The sequence below is a fragment of the Batrachochytrium dendrobatidis genome, assembly GCF_000203795.2.
Source record: "Batrachochytrium dendrobatidis JAM81 unplaced genomic scaffold BATDEscaffold_15, whole genome shotgun sequence".
NCBI classification, from domain to species: domain Eukaryota; kingdom Fungi; phylum Chytridiomycota; class Chytridiomycetes; order Rhizophydiales; genus Batrachochytrium; species Batrachochytrium dendrobatidis.
Genome location: NW_006281113.1, coordinates 16,735 through 38,315, shown reverse-complemented (window position 1 = coordinate 38,315; position 21,581 = coordinate 16,735). Strand labels below are relative to the sequence as shown.

At 37.5% G+C, this 21,581-nt stretch overlaps 6 protein-coding genes across 6 annotated transcripts in view; 5 read left to right on the top strand and 1 right to left on the bottom strand.

Moving 5' to 3' along the window:
- Positions 1–1,417: 1,417 nt before the first annotated feature.
- BATDEDRAFT_27782 (uncharacterized protein) lies at positions 1,418–2,209 on the top strand (the record flags this gene model as incomplete). The annotated part of the gene is made up of 2 exons (XM_006682093.1): positions 1,418–1,612; positions 1,673–2,209. The coding sequence occupies 2 exons, from the start codon at positions 1,418–1,420 to the stop codon at positions 2,207–2,209; spliced, it is 732 nt and encodes a 243-aa protein (XP_006682156.1).
- Positions 2,210–3,637: 1,428 nt separating this feature from the next.
- On the top strand, positions 3,638–4,681 carry BATDEDRAFT_92026 (uncharacterized protein; the record flags this gene model as incomplete). Its single annotated transcript, XM_006682229.1, has 1 exon — positions 3,638–4,681. The coding sequence occupies one exon, from the start codon at positions 3,638–3,640 to the stop codon at positions 4,679–4,681; it is 1,044 nt and encodes a 347-aa protein (XP_006682292.1).
- Positions 4,682–7,482: 2,801 nt separating this feature from the next.
- BATDEDRAFT_92027 (uncharacterized protein) lies at positions 7,483–9,177 on the top strand (the record flags this gene model as incomplete). Its single annotated transcript, XM_006682228.1, has 2 exons — positions 7,483–7,642; positions 7,778–9,177. 2 exons carry the CDS (start codon positions 7,483–7,485, stop codon positions 9,175–9,177), a joined length of 1,560 nt encoding a protein of 519 aa, XP_006682291.1.
- Positions 9,178–12,473: 3,296 nt separating this feature from the next.
- Positions 12,474–13,181, top strand: BATDEDRAFT_27780 (uncharacterized protein; the record flags this gene model as incomplete). Its single annotated transcript, XM_006682092.1, has 1 exon — positions 12,474–13,181. One exon carries the CDS (start codon positions 12,474–12,476, stop codon positions 13,179–13,181), a length of 708 nt encoding a protein of 235 aa, XP_006682155.1.
- Positions 13,182–19,664: 6,483 nt separating this feature from the next.
- On the top strand, positions 19,665–21,156 carry BATDEDRAFT_27779 (uncharacterized protein; the record flags this gene model as incomplete). The annotated part of the gene is made up of 4 exons (XM_006682091.1): positions 19,665–19,744; positions 20,129–20,278; positions 20,935–21,010; positions 21,067–21,156. The coding sequence occupies 4 exons, from the start codon at positions 19,665–19,667 to the stop codon at positions 21,154–21,156; spliced, it is 396 nt and encodes a 131-aa protein (XP_006682154.1).
- A 262-nt stretch (positions 21,157–21,418) lies between these two features.
- Positions 21,419–21,581, bottom strand: part of BATDEDRAFT_32392 (uncharacterized protein) — a 760-nt gene continuing 597 nt past the window's right edge. Inside the window, exon 2 of the mRNA XM_006682154.1 lies at positions 21,419–21,581. This exon is cut by the window's right edge and continues 291 nt beyond it. The gene's annotated coding sequence lies outside the window, so the exon portion shown is untranslated.

The following is a 21,581-nucleotide window of genomic DNA, read 5'->3' as shown; positions in this document are numbered from 1 at the left end:
TTTGTATCTTGATGACACAAACAAGTAGAATGTATGATGAGCAATCAGAAAAGTAAATTGATCAATAGGTGTAATTCCTATTGTTTACCAAGTCAAATAGTGGAATTATGGCACACAAACATTGGTGATACGAGTCCCTTGGATCATCACATATTACCATTTAGTATTCTGCATGGATACTCGACACATTTGGTAGTCATACATTGTATGGTCACCAAGTTTGAACCCACATTCATGTATTGTGTTTGACTGTCAATATTGTCAATACAACTCTGTACACACATTTGTTGTATTCTGAATCACGGATACGATCGCAATCTAGTTCAACAACAATCATGGCACATGTCAGTAATGCAACTGTTGTTTGCATGTCAATCACCACCAACAACACCACTGTATTGTCAATCAGTCCATGACACTGACTGTTTATTACACACCAACACTGTTAGTGTTCCGTTTACATGACTAGACTGCAAGTTGTCGTATTCGTTTCTGTAGATTTGAAATTGTTAGTAATCGAGTTTTGACATTCAATTCGTGCTGTTTTCGTATATTTTTGTATATTGCTGGACATTCAACTCAACGTCTTGTTCCAAAGTAGACATGTGTTTGATGTCATGTTTGTATAATCGAAATAGGAATCCAGTTTGTCAAGTAAACGCTGCAAGACTCTTGACAACCAGTCATGTACAGTATTGAGTCGGATGTTCATACTATTGATAGCATGACAATTGACAGTTCAAGAGTTATGTTGAAGCTTTTCTAATCATTGGCAATACTTTGAGTTTGCGTATTGAAAGTATTACAGTTGGCATAAAGTATTGATATTGCTGATATGATCATCAATCCATACTGCATTGAACAGGACTGCAACACAATATCATATCACTAGATCAAGTGTTGAGGCAGAGCTGTTTAAAGGATTTTGCCACTAATGTTTGACCAGCTGTTGTGTGGATAAACCGTTACCCTATACTGACTGTAACTTGAAACTGACTGACTATGCCAATCGATCTTGACATATTCTTTAGTATATGGGTCAGGGTCACCAGTCCTTGACTATGAGTCCTGTTTCATTCAATGGTTGAAGAGTTGTGCATAAAACAGCCTACACATGAGTATATGTGCTACATATACCTAAATGGCGGTCGAGTTGTTGCTGCATAAGCTCATATAACCCTTATGTCTTGATTATATATTTAACCACCATAAAAGCATGGTTCATATCCACAACTGGCTCATTCATTACCAAGAATTGTCCTACTAATTGACAAGCTTTATCACATCCATTCTCGTCAACAGGATGAAATTCATATCGACTATTGTGTTGTCGCTATTGTCGATAACAGTCAGTGCAGTAGTCATTGATCGTCCATCTGCCAGTGAATCAGAACCTGTAAAAGAATGTTCAACACACATGCAGCAACACACTGGTATTTGCGCTTCAACTGAAACAGAACAACAATCAACTGAAACCAATCATGATGTAGCTCAGTCGACTATAGATCCTGATGATTCAGACAGTTCTGTTGAACAGTCCAATGAATCATCGTCATCCTCTCAGTCCAAACAGTCAGATGATGATATATTTGACAACACACTATACGACGACGTCTGCCATCTCCCTAAAAAATATATCCCAGAGAACAAACGGCCCATTCTCACACATTAGCAAAGGCTGGATAGAGTCGAAAAAATAATGAAGAATATGGGTATGGAAATTCCAACTGATGTTGGAGACGGATATCCGCACAAAATGAACGCCAAGACAAAGGAAAGAATACTAGAAGTTAAACGAAGAGGGTATGGGCGTAGAATGAGCTCATCTGATAAAAAGAAATTCAGGAAACTGAGACTAGGAAGATTATGGGTGTGTCGCAAGTTGGCTCTTGAACCTCTCAAAGAAGAATCAATCAGAGTTGTATCTGAACCTACTCCAGAATTAAAATCCATCTTGAAACCCGGATCCACTTTTAAACTCCACGGCTCAAAACACGATCATTCTAAAAAACATCAGCAAAAGTCAAGTCACGATGCTGGTTCAAGGGAAGCTAAAGTACACTTTGTACCAACGACTAAAATTGCTAGATATTCAAGTGAATCTAGTGTACTGCAAGAATATGATATTCAACTTCCTTCATTACGTTCAAAGTTTAATAGATTCAAACGACAGATGCTGAGGTTCATTGGATATAGAAGGCATACTTGAATATTTCTACGCAAACCACCATAACTAAAAGTGTATAGTAAATCAATGTTTGAACACTCGACTGTTTGGTAATTCAATTTCATTGTAAAACTGGAATCACGCTATCAACAACCTTGTTTAGAATATGTTGTACTGCAGTGTGTATATATGATTTATACTATCAATTTGCATTCGTCATGTAAGCATTCAGTCTTGTTTGTTCAATAAACACCTTGCATTGTCACCACCATTTCCAATGTAATAGTATGCTTGAATTGATCATATTGCACCAATCAGCTACTGTGCACTGAATGTATCAGATGGTGTCATGAAATGGTGGATAGTATTCATAATTGAGGTATTGGCAGTCAGTGATTGCATAATCAATTGTATATTGCTGATCACTTTGTTGGTGACCAGTATCACATGTGGTCAATATCAATATGTTGCACAACAGTCATTCAAACAGGTTGGAGCATGCCACATTGTAGCAATGCAATCAAATTGGTACAACACATACCAACATACATGTATTGTAGTGTAGTATACACTAGTAGTGATGATTCAACCAACGACATGCGTGGTTGTAATATTATACGTGAAACCACATGCTCATGTCCATGTCTATGGTTATGGGGACATACAGCGTTACAATGATTGGTCAGCAACAATGTGATGTAACTGGATGTGCAATACTAAAACCATGTCCAGAATACGTGATGTAACAACAACTTGCAGCCATATTGATGTAAATGAACCACCAAATAACAGTCTTGGTGTGTGATAAACAGTTGCATTACTGATATATGCCATGATTGTTGTTGAACTAGATTGCGATCGTATCCGAGATTCAGAACACAACAAATGTGTGTGCAGAGTTGTATTGCAACATTGACAGTCAAACACAATACATGAATGTGGGTTCAAACTTGGTGACCATACAATGTATGATTACTAAGAGTGTACAAAGTGTAAATTCAACACTATAGTCTGATTGTGTGTCATATGATGGTTGTTGTATATCGAACAATCAATGCAGCCAATGTGTAGTAACCATTGTATATTGCAATGCAGAATACAGTCATTGCATGATGAATACCGAAGGAATCCATTTGACATGAATACGGTTGTAAAACAAAGCGTTTGTGGCTGCACAACACTCCTGAAGGGTGTGCTTTTCAATATACCTGATCAAAGGGTCGTAAAAGCATAATTTAATCGACACGATCATCAAATTGATCAATATGATATTATGGATAGGGAGCAGCATATTATGGTTTGATAGTTGCTCACTACAAGCAATCAAGTAACCCTGTATAATTGGTTAACCTAAAAGGGTTGGTTTGCTATACAAAAACATACAAATACAATCGATTACGTTCAATATTTTAATCAACACCAGTTTCAATACTACTTTCTACTAGTCGTTTAAACCCATTGACCAGTCTGATGAAATTGGTTGATATTCTATTTGTACTGACTGCGGCAGCAGCCACTAATGCAATATTGATACCGATTGATAACAATGGTTCAACCCAAACATCAAGTACTTCCAGTCAAGTGTCTGGCCCAACCAATGAACCTAATCCAGGCACTTCAAATGAATATCAGCAAGACATAATTGATGCAACTAATTTAAGCATTTTCGACGAAGACTGGCAAAGTATATTTGACCCGATTGATCCAAGCACTTCTGATCAAGACTGGCAACAACCAATTGATCAACCCAGTCCAAGCACTTCCAGACGAAGTCGAAAACGGCCAATTGATGAACACGGTTCAAGCATTTCCAAGCAAGACCAACAACAATCGATGAATCAACCCGGTCCGAGTGCTTCAAAACAAAGTCGGAAACAATCAACTGATGAACCCGGTCTCGTATTTCCCGACAAATACTGGCAACGCCTAATAGATGAAGTCAATTCAGATACTTTTGAAGACTGGCAAGAACTGTTTGATATAGCTGGTTTAAATACTTCCAGTCAAGTTTCTGACCCAATTGATCAAGTCGGTCCAAACACATCCGACCAAGACCAACAACAACCAGCTGATCAACCCAGTTCAAGTATTCCCGACCAAACTCAGCAACACCCAATAGATGCAACTGGCCCAAGTACTTCCAGTCAAGACCAACAACAGTCAATGGAACAAGGCGAGTCTGCCAATACTGTTTCAAATCAAATAGCTGGATTATGCGAAAAATATCAAAGTACCTTTAATCGTATAAAGCAAAAGCTTGTAGAGTCTAAAGAAATACGAGAGAAAAAACTCAAAGAATATTGTGATTATAAAGCCATTGGATTCGAACAATGGTCAGCGCTAGAAAGAGGAGAAGATATATCTGGATCAACGTACAATCCAGACACTGAAAAGATATTGAAACAAGAGTATGAAGCAGCAAGGGGTAGAGTACGCAATGTCAGACATAGATTGAAGGATTTTATGAAAAGGCATGGTTTGAAATTTGAAGAACCGGGTTTGGATTTGGATTGATGATGTGTCGATGAATTTGATTTTGAATAAATTTAAACTTTCTGATGTATTGGTATTTGTCGAGTATCGTGAATGGGTCAACAATCATATCATTGATTGTATACTGCGTTTGGTATTACATCAACAGTTACTGGATTGTTGATTGATACATTGACACGGTTTATTACATATACATCAATGACATGATAACAACCAGTGTTGATTGTACATGTAACTATCAGTCAGACTTGCAATCACTTGTCAGTTGTGTGGTTGCATGATACCACCAACTGACCATGTCGTGTATTGTACAACAAACGGAGCAGTACACTTGTTCAAAGTCTGTCACAAGCAAAAGGTGTTTGTCATGTCACTGTCAATGTTGGAAATCACAACAGACAATGTTTGATTGAAGGATTTAACACGTCATTACAAAACATTGTTGCATTTTATCAAGAATATACTAAAACTAACCAATACGTTAATGTCTTGCAAGATATTGTGTTTGACTACAATCACATCCATCATTGTGCAGTTGGTGATATTGCTGAATCAAGATATGAAAGTGATCCATCAAGTGGTTCAATTAAAACAAACACTGCAAACCATTCAATCAATGTTGGAAATTGTGTTGGAATACTGAATGGACAAAACTTTGAGTAAAATACAAGTCAATATACAGTAATGCTATGTATACTGTGGTTAGTGGAAATGATTACTCGTATCCAATTTCAGATGATGATCAAATAATTCAGACTTGCAAGTATTATGAATTTGAACACATCCAAATTGCTGAAACGTTTGTTACTGAATCCAGAAACCCAGATCCAACAATGACAAATAAGCAGCGTCAAAACAGAAATCAATTGGATGCATTATCAACAATTAGTGAATATGAAAACAACAAAACATATGACAGGACATTTCAAACAACTTGTTTTCTAGAGCAACTATAAATGCCATTCATTGACTCGATCAAAAACTACACCAATTACTTGCAATGCATCAAAATTTGGCATCCAAATTTGACATCCATATCCAGTTCAACAACAGGAAGCGTCAAACAAGTGGTATCATGATTACTATTCACAAAACAAGCAAATTGGACAACAGCGCTGTCGCAACTATTATGCTTCAAACTCGGAATCAGAAACGATGCAACTGAAAAAAAGTACACAAAGTCGACGAGTATAGTTTATTGAATCATTCAACATCAATATCGTGTACTTGAAAATCAATGACATCAATTCCACCATCTACCAGAAACATGTTTGTTGCGGTGTGTTATTTGATGTGAATTTTGCACCAGTATGTTCATGTCTGATACAATTTATGGCTGTTATTGGACTTTGTACGACTGAACCATTGTTCAAATGTGATGATGTTTATGCCACTGTTGTAAATCGAATGGGTGTATATTGAAATACACGATATTGTTGTAATAGATTGTAGTATGTCTTGTATGCAAAATACGACAATCTCTCGAGTTTGAATTCATTGTAAATATACACCAGACATTCATCAAACTGAACCTTTTAGTATTTTTGCTTGCTTGAAATAGCTCCAGCAAACAAACAAGCGTTTCTGCAATGCACATTGTGTATGCTACACCAACAACATCATTGATGGTCAATACACACAAGTATTGTTGATGTACACTTTGAGTTCCAAGACTGTATTTTTTGTAGCGGGAAAGTCGTTGGAAAGCTGCACATTGAGTTGCACTGTTTTGAGTTCCACTTTAAACATCTGTTCAGCAATCAGTTCATACTTTTGACAAACTCATGTATGAATGATGGTTTATCAGTGTTTTTATCAAGACACGGTAAATTGGTTCATGATCAATGATTTGAGTTGGTTTCAATGTTACTGCATTGATGACATTGAGTGTATCTGAAACAGCAACATCATCACTTGATTCGAGTTTCAAACGATAATTATTGACTGTGTTGTGTCAAACTGCAGATTCACTGCTATTGGATTCAGACTCTGTAGCAAGACTTTCTGTGTGATGAAACAGCATCTGAAACTGCACCAATCGTTTGATTTCCAATAATATGAGCATTGTCCATAATAATATCATCAGCGGTTTGTGGTTCAGCATTTACCATTATACGAATCCAGTGAATATGTTGATTGTAGGTTTGTAAACAGAGGCTACAAGCCAGCAGTGACATCGTTTACAGACTTTTGACTTTGAAAGTATTCATAATTTCTGGTATGTTACTATCATACAGCAAGGCACATTGCAGTTGCTCACTTTGTCGACTTTTATTGGCAACCTATTATGTACCAACCACAAATCTGATATTGCAGACTTGTAGATGCTTAAAAATGGGTTTTCAAATTGACTTTTGAATTTGAGGATTGTGAACATATGATGGCATATTGATGGTTGTCATTATTGGCAAGTGTGTTGCAGTTGATCAAGGATGTGAAGGAATGAATCAATATTTGATTGTGTTGTTTATTAACAAGAAAGTGAGTGTGTTCATAAAATGGAAGAAACCAAGAAAGTCATGTGAATCCCAGTTCAAACGTCATTGTTGATGGTTTTTGATTGTTAAACTATTCAGAAATGTCTCACATTCACACACTACTAATGTCTCACACAATGCAAGTCAACACTCTCACACTAGTAATGTCTCACATTAATGAGACATTAATTCTGGTGTGAATTTGACTAATTTCCAAATATTTAAATCGTGTGAATTGTCTTGAAATATCCCAAAATTTTGTTATTTTGACTCGATTAAAAAGTCGATTTTTGTTTTACAATTTGACAAATAAATTGCTTTTTTACTCTTTTTTCTTTTCATAAAATGCCAAAACGATTCCTCAATGTTGAATACGACACACTTACTGCTGAAATCGATGTGACTGACTTTGAAGACCTGAGTGGAGTTCAGGATGCTATCAAGTCTGAGTATGGTCCTGCTATGGCTGACATTGATGCTCCTCAACTGCAACTCTACACCGACAGTAACAAGGACCAACTAATCAACACCTGGGCTTTACTCGACTCTCTTCCTCAATAATACTTTACTCAAGATGGTTATTGTGTTGTTATTGGTTGTTTACCTCTACCTCCAAGACAACCTACTCAAACTGACCTAGGTTCAGCATCTGCTGCAGCCTCACCCGCACTACTGGATTTTTGGACTGCTTTCACAAACTACCCTAACCCTCTTGAAGGAAACACTGTTGTCCAACTTCCAGCAGACGTATTCATCCTTGGAAACCATTCAATTGGATCATCCATTTACATCCGTCCTTGTTATCCTAAACTTTTTGAAAAATCACTATCTATTGTGCAATCTGCTGATATATGTCGTTTGATCATCCTTGGAAATCCTGGAATTGGCAAGACATATTTTGGTTACTTTTTGCTGTTGCATCTTGCTCGCTCTGGTGCTACAGTCGTGTATGAGAGTGGAGTTGATCAAAAAAGATATCTGCTTACTCCCAATGGTGTATTCGAAGGAGGAAAGCATGCTTTTTGGAAAATCTTGGATTCCTCGTCAACATTCTACATTGTTGATGGCTCGGCACCTGTTGATGTTGATGCCAAGACCATTCTTGTTACTTCACCTCGTTGGGAAATTTGGCATCGGTTTTCCAAGGGGTCCTGCGACATTCGGTATATGCCAGTGTGGTCAAAAGAAGAATTGCATTCTTGTCGCTCAATGCTTTTTCCTACAGTCCCACAAGAATTGGTACAAAGTCTGTATTTGAAGTGGGGAGGAATTGTTCGTTATGTTCTTAAATATGCATTGGTAAAAGAACAACAGGATTTTTTCGACAAAGCTTTAAATATTTCCAATATCGATTCAGTTGTCAAGTCTTTTGGTAAATATGGTGAAAACCTAGACGCTTCAAGTTGTTTGATTCATATATCAGTCAGTGATGGCTTCCACAGTGGTCCTTATCAGTTTGCTTTTGACTATGTGGTTGATGAAATTTACAACCGTGTCTATGCCAGAGACCGAGATCATCTTATCAGATTCGTTTCTGTCACTCGAGAAATTGGTGAAACTGGTCAACTTAATAGGGCATTATTTGAAAAGCACGCTCATACAGTCATCGCTAAAGGTGGTTCATTCAAGATTCGTGATTTACGTACCAAGCTGGAGTCTACACTTCAACTGCCAATGGATCTTAGTACTTTGTTATTCTCCAACAATTCTCAAGTTCAAAACGCAACGAATTGCTATTTTCGTCCCATTAGCAATATTTTTGAATCTGTTGATTCGTTCATCAAGCCAAATCTACTTTTCCAAATGACCGGTACCAAAGATCATCCTTGCAAACAAACTGAACTTTGTGATGTTTTGGAAATACTTGGTAATCCGTCAAAACCAGAACTGTATTTTGTTGTACCTCCTGATCGTTTTGCCTGTTTTACACGCCAAAGCTACCACGGAACAGATGGTCAAGTGTTGTCACAAAACGATACTATTGCGAGTGTTGAGAAGTTGACTCGATTTGTTTTGACGTTTGAACCATCTCATCAATAAGGTATGTAGACTAGAATTAATGATATTTATTGGCCGCATAACGCTAATCCTAACTCTGTTTCTTGACCTCGTTCTACACAATACACGGCGTTTGATTTCTTAAAGGTGAATAATATCGTATGGGTTCCATTGGACAATAAACCTCACTTTGTGGAAATGACCACTTTCATTGTCAGCAACTTCCCAGTCGTGTAATTTAATCGCTTTGGTTTTGAAACCTATAGTTTCTTGTAAATAATTGCATATCCCAAGACTGTTTTCCACCATACAGTTTTGAAACTAATATTTTGATTCAAGAACAAACTGCGTTTTCCTTTTTCTTTTGCAAATAAAAGTTGTTTTGTTGCTTACAATTATGGTCAATCAATTGACTGCCAAACTGTACAGCAGTTTTGCTGACATTGGATTTGTCCGATCGATAGTCTTGATTTTCAAACTTGAATCAAACTCCCAGCTGACAAAACACTACAGGGATTGTTACAAGCACAAAAGCAGCTGTTTCAAGAGATGCTGGTATTATACAAGGAGTACCAGAAAGTATACTCTTACAAAGAATTGTTTGCAACTGAATTGAATCAAATAGCCATACGTGATAAACAGCGGATTGATTCTGGTTTTATTCCCAATCAATGGTATTGACAAAAACAACCAGGGATGAGCCAGAATCAATAGTTGGAGGCTAGACACAATCATGAATGGAATATGCTAGAGTATCAAAAAGATGATCAAAAAAAGCGTGAAATTCAACAGATCAGCAATGATGTCCAAATGCATAGTGTAATCAAGCAAATTTGAATCCATTTTGGCATTGCAAGACACAATATCACATTTGGAAGAGTTGATTGGAAATATAAAGACTCGTACTCGATAAACACGGACTTGTCAGTGGTTTGATTTTATACTCTATCATTCTTACAACAAGATCCAGCTAAACCCAGTCTGGTGTGTACATTAACGCTTAGTACTGGTTAAAAAACTACCCATTGTATCCAGTTTGAGGCATCAAGTATGAGTCTGGCACAAATAGCTCGTATTTATTATGAATTACAAGCAAAGTTATTGACTATTCTACCCTAATACTTTTGACTTGAATTCCTTTCTGCGAATAGTTTATGTTTTGACAACTTTGTACATGATTTAGCAGTAAGTGTCGGTTAAAAAACTGGTATCATCGGGTGTTCTATCTATACTACTTTTGATTGATCAAATGTCAATATGTTTGTACAACAGTTTGGTACAACCGACTGTCTGTGGATTATTATCACACGAGTCAATGCTGACCTGATTTGCGATATTCAGTGTTGTTGAAATATCAACACAACATCAACACCAAACATCAGATCGACACTGCACGTTGATGTTGATGGATGCAACATGAATATTGAAACAATGCATCATAATGCGTACAAGTCGCAGATTGCAGTTCAAACTCAATGCAAAGTGCACATTGTTACAGTTTGGTCATGAACAAAGCGATACGCACAATGTGCAGTTCATGTCTACGACTCGACTGATTGGTAGACAACGACCATTTGCATTGTTGAACAGTAAACTGAACAGTAAATGACCATCAAATGCATGGCTTGGTATCGACATTCAAGCAATCACCATGATTGTAATATTTGCAAGTTGTCCACAAGTTGTTTACAAACGACCATCAATTGACAATGACATGCATGTGCATGTGCATGGTTGACTATACAATACACTACATGAACCAATATTGCTGACTGAATACAGGTCACAACTGCGAGTGTTCATGTGGTAATGGATTGACATTGGTGTTGATACCCAATTGATTGACTAGTCGATCATCATCAATTGCATCAGTGGTTGGTATATTCAACTGATATACACCATGTCCGAGTTTGATACATGTCGATATATGCGTGTCAATCAACAATGCAGATTCGTGGCCATTACAGTCGAATGTGAGTCGAGTCGATCATTAAACCAACGAATCAATGATTGCATTCTAAATATGGTGCGATTTGATGCGACATGACAATATATTGTCCAACAGGTTCAACAAGTTCAACACTGATATCCAATACATCACATATGAATACACTGCATATACAAACGGTAGCAATGACCAATCCAAACCAACAGTGACAGAGTTACTCATCAACATATACTCGATCATCAGTCGACTCTGCATATATCAACTAGTTGCAACACGTCATAATCAATGTGGATTGTATTGTCCACCAATCGATCATGACAGCTAATCCAATACCAATCATGTAGTCAATACAATCACCAACATATCCATGATTGTTGACTGGCGGTTACAACTTGTCAATTGCATCCAATGTTACGGGTGATGCACATCTGATTACTGCAAATCAACAACTTGTCAATCATATCATAGTGTGCATTGCCAACAGACCATGCAATTACAAATCAATGTATACGTGATCAACATTTGATATTTGATGGTGATGAACCAACCATGATCGATTGTATCATACAACTAATACAGTTGCATTGTCTGATATTGATGATCGACCCAGTCATGTCAAACAGTAACCAATGTGTGTATATCGAGTTTGTGCTGCATGGACACATCAAGGTATTTGATAACGAGTCCAACGTGATGATACAAACCCAATATTATATGAATATCCAAGTTGATGAATCAAGTCGAGGTTTGCAAAGTGTCAATGTCAGGTCAATCAAACAAGTCAGTCAACCATTATATTGTGACTAGTGATGGCACGGTTTGAATGTCAACGAGTTAGACAGTCGACAATATGGGTGATTGTGATTTGGTCAAACCGCAACACTCGTATATCACTGAGTTGGTTTGATGTACGTGATGTAAGTAGTATGTATAAACTCGTTGATATCATGCACTATATTCCGGTATACATCACACATATACAGTGGTAAACACCAACGTGTGATGTATCCAGTGATCGTATACTGGCTGATTGGTGCAATATGATCACATACTATTGTATTGGTGACAAATGGTCGTATAGATGACTGAATTATCATATACAAGTCATTGGTATTCTTGTCGCATTATGGTGCCATTACACAGCATTTCTACACAAATCACACCCTGATGCTACGCTTCCAATTTCAATAAGCAATTATATAAGAAAGAGTATTTCAAAGTCATTTTAACATTGATAACAAATCAACACCAACCCTGATAGTAACACAAATCCCTTAGGACGGTCTCCAAGAAATATGCTTTTAATATCATTTATTCAATAATGGATATAAATATAGTTCAAAAACTGGCTCGTTGAATGACATTACAACTTGCGCAACCAACCACCAAAATGAAATTCTCAATTGCCGTACTGTCATCAATCCTTGCTGTCTGCTCAGTCACAGTTGCCAATCCAGTTGATCCCAGTTCGACCATGAGTGCTAAAGTCAGCACTGCGACAGTTCCTCCCAGTGCAACTGAAACTGCAAGTGCTAAAGCTAGCACCTTGAACACTTTTAGTAGGTTTGATTATCCGAAAAAATTAAAATCATATAATGAGTTTGGCAAGTATTGCTATTCAATTGGCTTGGAGGGAGTATTCATGATCGAAGAACACGCAACACTTTCAGTTAAAATCGACAAAATAGAGAAAGATATTCACAATGTAGATGCTCGGATCAAGGCTCAAAAAAACTTGCTGTATAATCTGGAGCAAGATTTTGACTTTTTAAATAGAGCCTCGGGTCAAGGATCAGTAGACCTCGACCTTGAAGCTAATATTAGAACCCAGCGTGAGTTTCTTGATGAACTCCAAGAGATTCTCCAAAAAATTATTGATGGATATCGGATTAGGCTTAAAAAAGATTCTGAGCAAGAATTGGAGCTTAAACATTACTTTGAGCATCACCATAAGTTTGAGGTGACAGATTCTGACGATAATATAAACCTGGAATCGTATCACTCGTACAAGAGTTGTTTTGACTTTTTCTACAGTTACTTTTCAAGTGTATTTTTACGGTTTGAGCAGGATGCTCAGCAGCAAGCTTTACAACCATAGGCCCGTCACGATGTTGGAGTTGAGTGAACCATCACAGTCTCATCCAGTATATGTTGTAATGCAGCGTGTATTGCATGGTGGTTTAATTGTCATTTGTCATGCATCCAATGTCATTCATTCAATAAACATCGTGTATTGTCAAACAATAGTGTATTGTACTAATGGTTTGATCATATTGCACCAATCAACTACTATGTGCTGTCATGACTGATCATTCGGTGTGCTACACATATTGAATGCATGCAAATACATGACTGTCAACTCCTTGTTGTTGAAATGGGTTCAGATCACCATCAGTTTGTTCACTCGTTGCACCGATGTGATTGCATGATCAACCTGACACCAACCAAACCACACTCGAATATATATGTTCCAGTCGTGTGCATGGTGTATCGATTGTCAACTCACAATGTCAACTCCAACACATTCCACCATGGTTATGGTCACATCACACCATGCTGATGTATGTCGATCGGTATCACATTGCAACCGACTGTCATCCAATGGCTGCAATGCAATACCGTGCATGTATTGTGACTGATACGTTGTGCACCATCAGCAAGTGTGCAACTGTCACTCAATATATCGACTCTGATATGCAACAACATGCTGGGTTTACCATGATCAGGCTTTTGATCAATCTTGAACTCATGATACATGATTTGTCATGTTGGATCGTGTGGATGTGTCATGGACTGCAATTTAGTTGCAGACACACATATGTTTGACATTGACCGATGCATACTGTGCAATGACTGATCAGTGCGAGTGTGATTGCACACTTGGTGGTATTGTGCATTATGGTTGTTTGACAATGGATGAATGCTGGATTAGTCGGTTATATGCAACCCATCTGAATCGACCTATTTGGACAATCACTCGATGTAACTGATAACAATGTGTATACATGGCTGTTGGATCAATCGAGTTTCTGCTGATACTGCCATACATGAGTTGGTCAACAAACTTGTAGCACTGCCAAAATACACTCGTATGGTTTGCTTGCATGATATAATCTTGTGGTTTAACACCCAAGTTTATTTTACAGTCGTATTCACGTAAAATCAAATACTTTTTTGTATTGATCTTGTAATGATTGTCTTGGAATAAACAATCGTTACATATTCATTGTTGTTGTTGTTGGAAATGGATTTGTTTTATTGAAGCTACAAGTTGTTTGGTGTTTGGAATGGCTCAGCACACACAGTCATTCCAAACACCAAAGTAATTGTCAGCAGGGTTCAAGAATGGACAGTATGATGCTGTATAGTGTAGTTCCAAACATCGCGCTGTTTGTTGAATAGTTGGTAAACCATGTCTAATTAGAGTTGTTTTGTGGAATGGAATCTTGTCTAGAATAAAGTGACCGTTTGGAACCGTTTGGGAATGTTGCATGTCATTGTTTAACAAGTTAATATTACAGCATTCACTGCTGCCTTGATCAATCTCTCAACACATTGATCGTCATATGAAACACACACTATTAGACTATAGTTTTGAACTGAAATGTTGTTTTTGGACTGTACTCTTTCACCTCTGTTTGTATAGCCATACATTGTACAATCACCAAGTTTAAACCCCAACTCGTCCATTGCAATCCAAATATTTGATTCTATTGTGCGAATGTTTTCAATACTTGACAAACTCATCCATGCCAATTCATCAGTCGCTTACAAGAGTGAGCTTTATGTATGTGTTGTTCCATTTCAAGATGCTTGAAATAGTTGACTGACAAATGTGTGCCTGGTAAAAGTCCATTCGAGCACTACCAACATCACTTTGTCCGAGTGTTGGTGACTCTACGAGGTTGTCACATATCCACTTTGCAATGGCTTGTTCGAGTCCAGAGTCTGATAATGACAAATCTACAGTGTAAAGAGTGGAAAGAGTGGAAACACTAAACACTTTGTCAAGTTCAGAATGTCTTGACTACAAACTGAAACCCAAGACTTTGGCATGACAGAATCTCAAACAGCAGCAATGAAATGACCCATAACTATACAGCATAACGTCTGTGACAAGAACAATTGTTTTACCACTCGACATAGTTGTTTTGGTTCCAGAACTAAAAGATATGATGGTTATGGTTGAACAAGTGACTAGATCTGTCAAATATCACAGATTTGAACACTATTCTAGTTGAGGCACTCATATTCAGAGTTTAATCAGCTTGACTCTGTATTTCTGACGTTGATAGTTTGTTGTATAACAACTTGATACAACAAGAACATATCAGAGCTTACTCGACCAACCAACGCACACTGGAGTGTACAACCAACCATTGTGTAGTGGCATTCATGTCATGTCTTTTACCACAGTCACCTCAATCACTGGTCAAGGTTTCAAATGCCACAGTGTTTGATATACACCAATACCCAACACTCTGTTGAACCATGCTACTGTGAATTTTGCAAAGCGTTTAGAACGCCATGTGGAATGGAAACTAGACTTCAATTTCCATCAATATCAAAACACCAATCGACAATTTGGAACCACTTTCAACGTCGGTTTGACACATTGTTTACAAATGCAATATCGCAAATTGTACAAGAACATACGCAGTTTGTTGACATGTTCCATGCGATTTCAGACCACAACTACCAACAGTTGATAACCTAATAACAAATACACATTATGAGCAACAAGACCATTGACACACAACACATACCTTGGAATTATGAACAAGATGCTTATAGATATTGAAAACACCAAGAAACAACTAGATGAACTCGATACTCGACAATCACCACATACATTCAGTGTTGCACCAATTTGTTGATTGCAACATCACCACATAATGTTGGACAATACAGCATGTCAATGGCACATCAATGACACATGAACAGACGCTAAACATCAGTCAATATACATGTCAAAATACACCACAATTAGTCGAGTTTCAAATGGTCACATACAACACATCAACACGAATTATAAATGTACGCAAACCGTGCATATGCATGCTCAATCAATGGTGATATACCATATACACAATCAGTTTAAATATGGCTGGGAAATAACTGCTATTGGCCAAGTTATATGCGTTCAAAGTGGACCATTTGCATCATCACAATCGCGTACTAAATGGTCGATTTCACAACCAATACTCAAGCCTGTGCTGATATGGTGACATGACAATACTTGTATACACTTGGTATTGTATCATGTACAATTTCAATACAATCCATGCATGTTTGGTAACACAGTAATTGAATAGCTGACGTTTTGTAGGTTGGATATTATAGTCGATGTTTGACGTGTTAATAACTCGGTCTACAATGGTCGTACAATGTCGAAATCAACTGCAATGTATGGCACACATACAGTCATGTATTGTGTATATAGTTACGTCGTCGTTGGTGCAATATATCAATGTGTATCATGACCACCAAATGCATGTCCGAAGGTGTCGTTTTGACGTGTTTGATGTCGAATATCTTGACCAATACTGACACTAGTTGCATGAAACTGCTACAGTATATGGATATTGCATTGGTATGTACGATGCATGCATGTATTGTCATGAAATTACAAAAAAATATACAATTTATACTTACCACTAGTATTTGACATGATACCAAGATTGGATATATCTTGACCAATAGTGACACTACATGCATGCGATTGATACTAAACATGAGTATACATGCATACTATATACTGGACATGCATCAGGCCATATCATCAACTAAATTGGAAACATGTCATAGTCACGACTGCCGACTGAATTGGATGCAACTGAAACACACTCAAAACATACGATATTACACTGTAGTTTGGACTGTATACACATCATATATTCATGTTACAATGGCCGATACATTCACTTGACTACAATACATATCGATGACTGGCATATTCACTAGCGATTGATTGTGTAATGTATGAATATCAAATGCATTGTATAGTTTAATTGACTGGCTGTTTGACGAGTGTATTTGACTTGTATTTAACCTGCATTTCAACTAGTATTTAGACTGTTATTCTGACCAGTATTTGACGATTGTTTAAACCTGCATTTCAACTAGTATTTAGACTTGTATTTAACCTGCATTTCAACTAGTATTTAGACTGTTATTCTGACCAGTATTTTAACCTGTTGTTTGACGAGTGTTTGATTAGTTTAGCCTGCATTCTGACCAGTATTCTGACGATTGTTTAAACCTGCATTCTGACTAATTGTTTGACCTGTTGTTTGACCATATTTGACCAGTTATTCTGACGAGTATTTGACGAGTTGTTTGACCTGCATTTGACGAGTGTATTTGACGAGTATTTGACCTGCATTTCAACCTGTTGTTTGATTAGTTTAGCCTGCATTCTGACCAGTATTCTGACTAGTATTTGACGATTGTCCAGACCTGCATTTGACTAGTTGTTTGACTGTTGTTGGACCAGTTGTTTGACCAATTGTTTGTAAAAAACCACAGTCGTTCATACTCGAATACATGGTCAATAGCTCAACCAATACTACAGTTACACATACTACAGCTTGATGACAATGACAGTAACACTGTTACAATGACTGTTTCAAGTTTGTGTAAAACTACAGCCAACAAAAATAGGGATTCGGACAAAACTGCATTGACTGGTGTGTGTCGAGTATGTCGATTCAACCAACACATGCCAACACTACTGCGTCTCTGGTTATACAACAGCATACACATGGCCATGTATGACGACTGTCAAACTGTATGCAACAATCGAGTGTTCAAGTGTTGGGTAAAGTCGAATAACGACCAGAATTACACGATTTAATAAACTCGATTGTACACTGTCAGGCTACAAACCTTGATCGTTTTTACAGTTATTGATAGTTGTTGATGGTCATTGACAGTTATTGATAGTCATTAGTAGTTATTGATAATCATTGATAGTCACTGTCCAACAACACAGTCACAATAATATATTTACGACTATAATCATGCCTGATTTGGAGCGTTTTGTTGGCATATATTATGGTCTATTACACAACCAATACATGATATCATGCCAGTTTGATGCCATGAAAATACATGTATACACTTGATATTGTATCATGTCCAATTTCAATGCAATCCATGCATGTTTTTTGGCACAACACTGTAATATATGATGGTTTTCTTGACGACATGCTGGGACAGTATGAGCTAGTCAATAATATGTTAATAACTTGGTCAGTAGTGGTCGTACAGTGTCAATGCCAACTGATATCGAATCATAACGATATACTACATGTATTTTTGACGCATTTGCATACAAGATAAATTGTTGATTGACTGATAGACACGATACTAGATTAAAATAACAAGTAGAGCTCGTCGTTTCAAACCAATTGCAAACTAAAAACTTTAATATCGACTATGACCACAAAAGTCGACCAAATGACTTGGTATGCACCACATATATGTAATTATGTGTTGCGGATCGAATTATGATGTCATTGACGCACTATGGTTAATATCTGACATGGAATGGGCCGACCAAAGTCCGAAAATGACGTTTTGGCGTGTTTGATGTCGTATATCGTCGTCAATAGTGACACTAGTTGCATGAAACTGCTACAGTATATGCACATGGCATTGGTATGTACAATGCATGCATGTGTTGACATGCGATACATGTAAAAAATACAACTTGCACATAGCACGAATATTTGACATGAAACTGGAAATGCGTGTATCTCGATGAATAATGACACTACATGCATGCGATTGATACTGGACATGTATGTATATACATACTATATATTGGACATGCATCATGGCATGTTGTCAACTAAACTAACAACATGTTATAGTCACGACTGTCGACCGAATTGGACACGTCGGTATACACTCAAAACACGACTTATTGCGCTGTGGTTTGGACTGTATACATATCATGTATATATATTACAATGGTCAATATATCAATACGATAGCATCAATATTGACAAAGTTGGATATATTGTCCGAATATCAGACATGGTATCCTGTCCGAATGTCCGGATAATATCAGACACGAGTGGTTAGTATGACGTTTGGAGTGTCCGAATGCGGATATATTAATGCAGCGGTCAATTATGGTGATGATCAGCATACGTATGCAACGGATTACGGCTCAATTGCCGGGTTTTTTTGTACGAATATTGGGTGGTGATGCAAATGCAGCCATATGCCTATACAGTACTGCATTGGTTGACTCGATGACATGTATATACACATTACAATATGGTAACAATATGGTAACAATACAGAGTTACAATGGCTGTTGTATAGGGTCAAAATAAACGGTTGAATAGTATTGAAATACGACACAAAATCATGCAAAAAAACAACGCATTGTGGGGTAATGACACACTCATGATACACTGTATGATGGTGGTCGGATCACTGTGATATTGGACAGTAACATGCATACATGTTGTATACACAACCAGTTGAAATATGGATACAATCCGAGTGTTACTGATGGGACTACAAATGATTGCAATAAAATTGTAATGATCAAGCGTAATTGAACATGTACAAAACGCACGTCCCACACATGGACAACACACTGCAATTCAATGGCACAGTACATGATGACGATGCAAGCGATATGTAAGTATATGTATATGGATATGGAGGTACGATGATTGCGGATACAATGGTGTACAGATCAACAGTGAATGGAGCACAAACAACAATGGAGCATGGACATTATAATGCGTACAAAAAGATGATCACTACAGCAACACACACTAGATACAGTTTTGATGACAGGATGGTAATACAGCAATCAAACCGGCAGTATGCGATACAGTATAACGTATAGCATTGTATAAAGTGATGATGAATGGCCATTGATTGATATTGGTGACGAATACAGACAGGAATGTATGGTCATGGCACGACGATAATTGACATGTAAAACGGCCAAGTAATATTGAATTGCCGAGACGTTACCAAAGCAATGTTTTTCAACAAACCATTTGGCATAATCAGAAAAATAACGAGACTTAAACAGGGTCATTTATTCAGTGTGGAAGGATCCAAGAACCGGATATCTGTGAGAGCACAACCCGATGAAATAACTCGGCGGGCAGAACAGATCGGTGCAGCACACATTGATAGGCTTTTGATAGCTAGCCAATTGTAATTATCACTTGGAACGTCCCCGCCGTATTTGTTGATATGGAGGGAGCAGCGTTTGTCGGAGCAATCCGTCGGGTAATTATTAATTGGTGCTCATTGATGGGTTAGCACTATGTGGTTTTTGGTTTCCACCCCGAAGCTATGCACAATGGTAGATTTGGGTGACTCGGAATATAATGGCTAAATTATAGTGATGATAATGGCACTACTGACAGCGATGACAGTATTCGGCACGACCATATCTGTTACTATAATGCTTTTTGATATGAATCAGCAGTTTTTTGAACGGCATATTGGGCCCGACAGGGTGATTTGATGACCTACACAACCGAGATTAGCACGGAATGCGTGAAGCAAAACCGAATTGATTAGGAAGTGTACAGAACCAGATGAACCAATGGCTTGAAAAAGCAAATGTTGATGTTTAGGATGTGATGTGGTTGCATATTTGGATTTTTGATTTTTGATTTGGGTTTTTTGATCCGAATTTTTTGATCTTGATTTGGATATGCAATTACTACAATGTGGATACCGTGAATGTGTATTGAACAGTTGGACAAGATGGATTGGGACAACTAGCGAGGTTTAAATCTTAGTAGTACCAATTATTATATATGGAGTAATGATTTGACTGGGCCAATTTGGATTTGGATTAGATTTGTGGATTTTGAATTTTCGGATTTTCGGATTCGGATTCATAATTTTAAATTGAATTTGATTTGGATTTGGATTGTATTTGGATTGGGTTTAAATTTGATTCTAATTGAATTTGATTCAATACCAAATAGCTTGGTACAATGATTACAGTGCACACCATATATGATGATTACCGCGAAAAATACCAGCGCAATTGTTTCAAACCAGTGGGTTCCATGTAGGAACCAACCGATTCAACTGAACACTACACAAATGGGGTAAACACATGGTAGACACATGACGAATAAACATTAATGTAAGCGATTTTGAGTGATTGGAACAAAAGGTGATGTGCACGACGTAAACAAGACGGCAAAGCAACACAAGAACCGTGATGATCAAGGGGAAAATGGTATTCGAAACACAATGTTGGGGTTGATATGTTGAACGAGGGACTGCGACAGTGGAGTATTGTCATTTGATGACAAATGTCCACTTGGGAATGATACAATTGGGTATTGTTTCCACAAACGGGCAAGCCAAACATGGTAACACATGGTTGGTGAGTTGCGTTTGGAATGGACGGCGTTGTTGTACTTGGTACAATGACAATGTCCACTTGGGAATGATACAATTGGGTATCGTTTCCTCAGACGCGGCAAGCCAA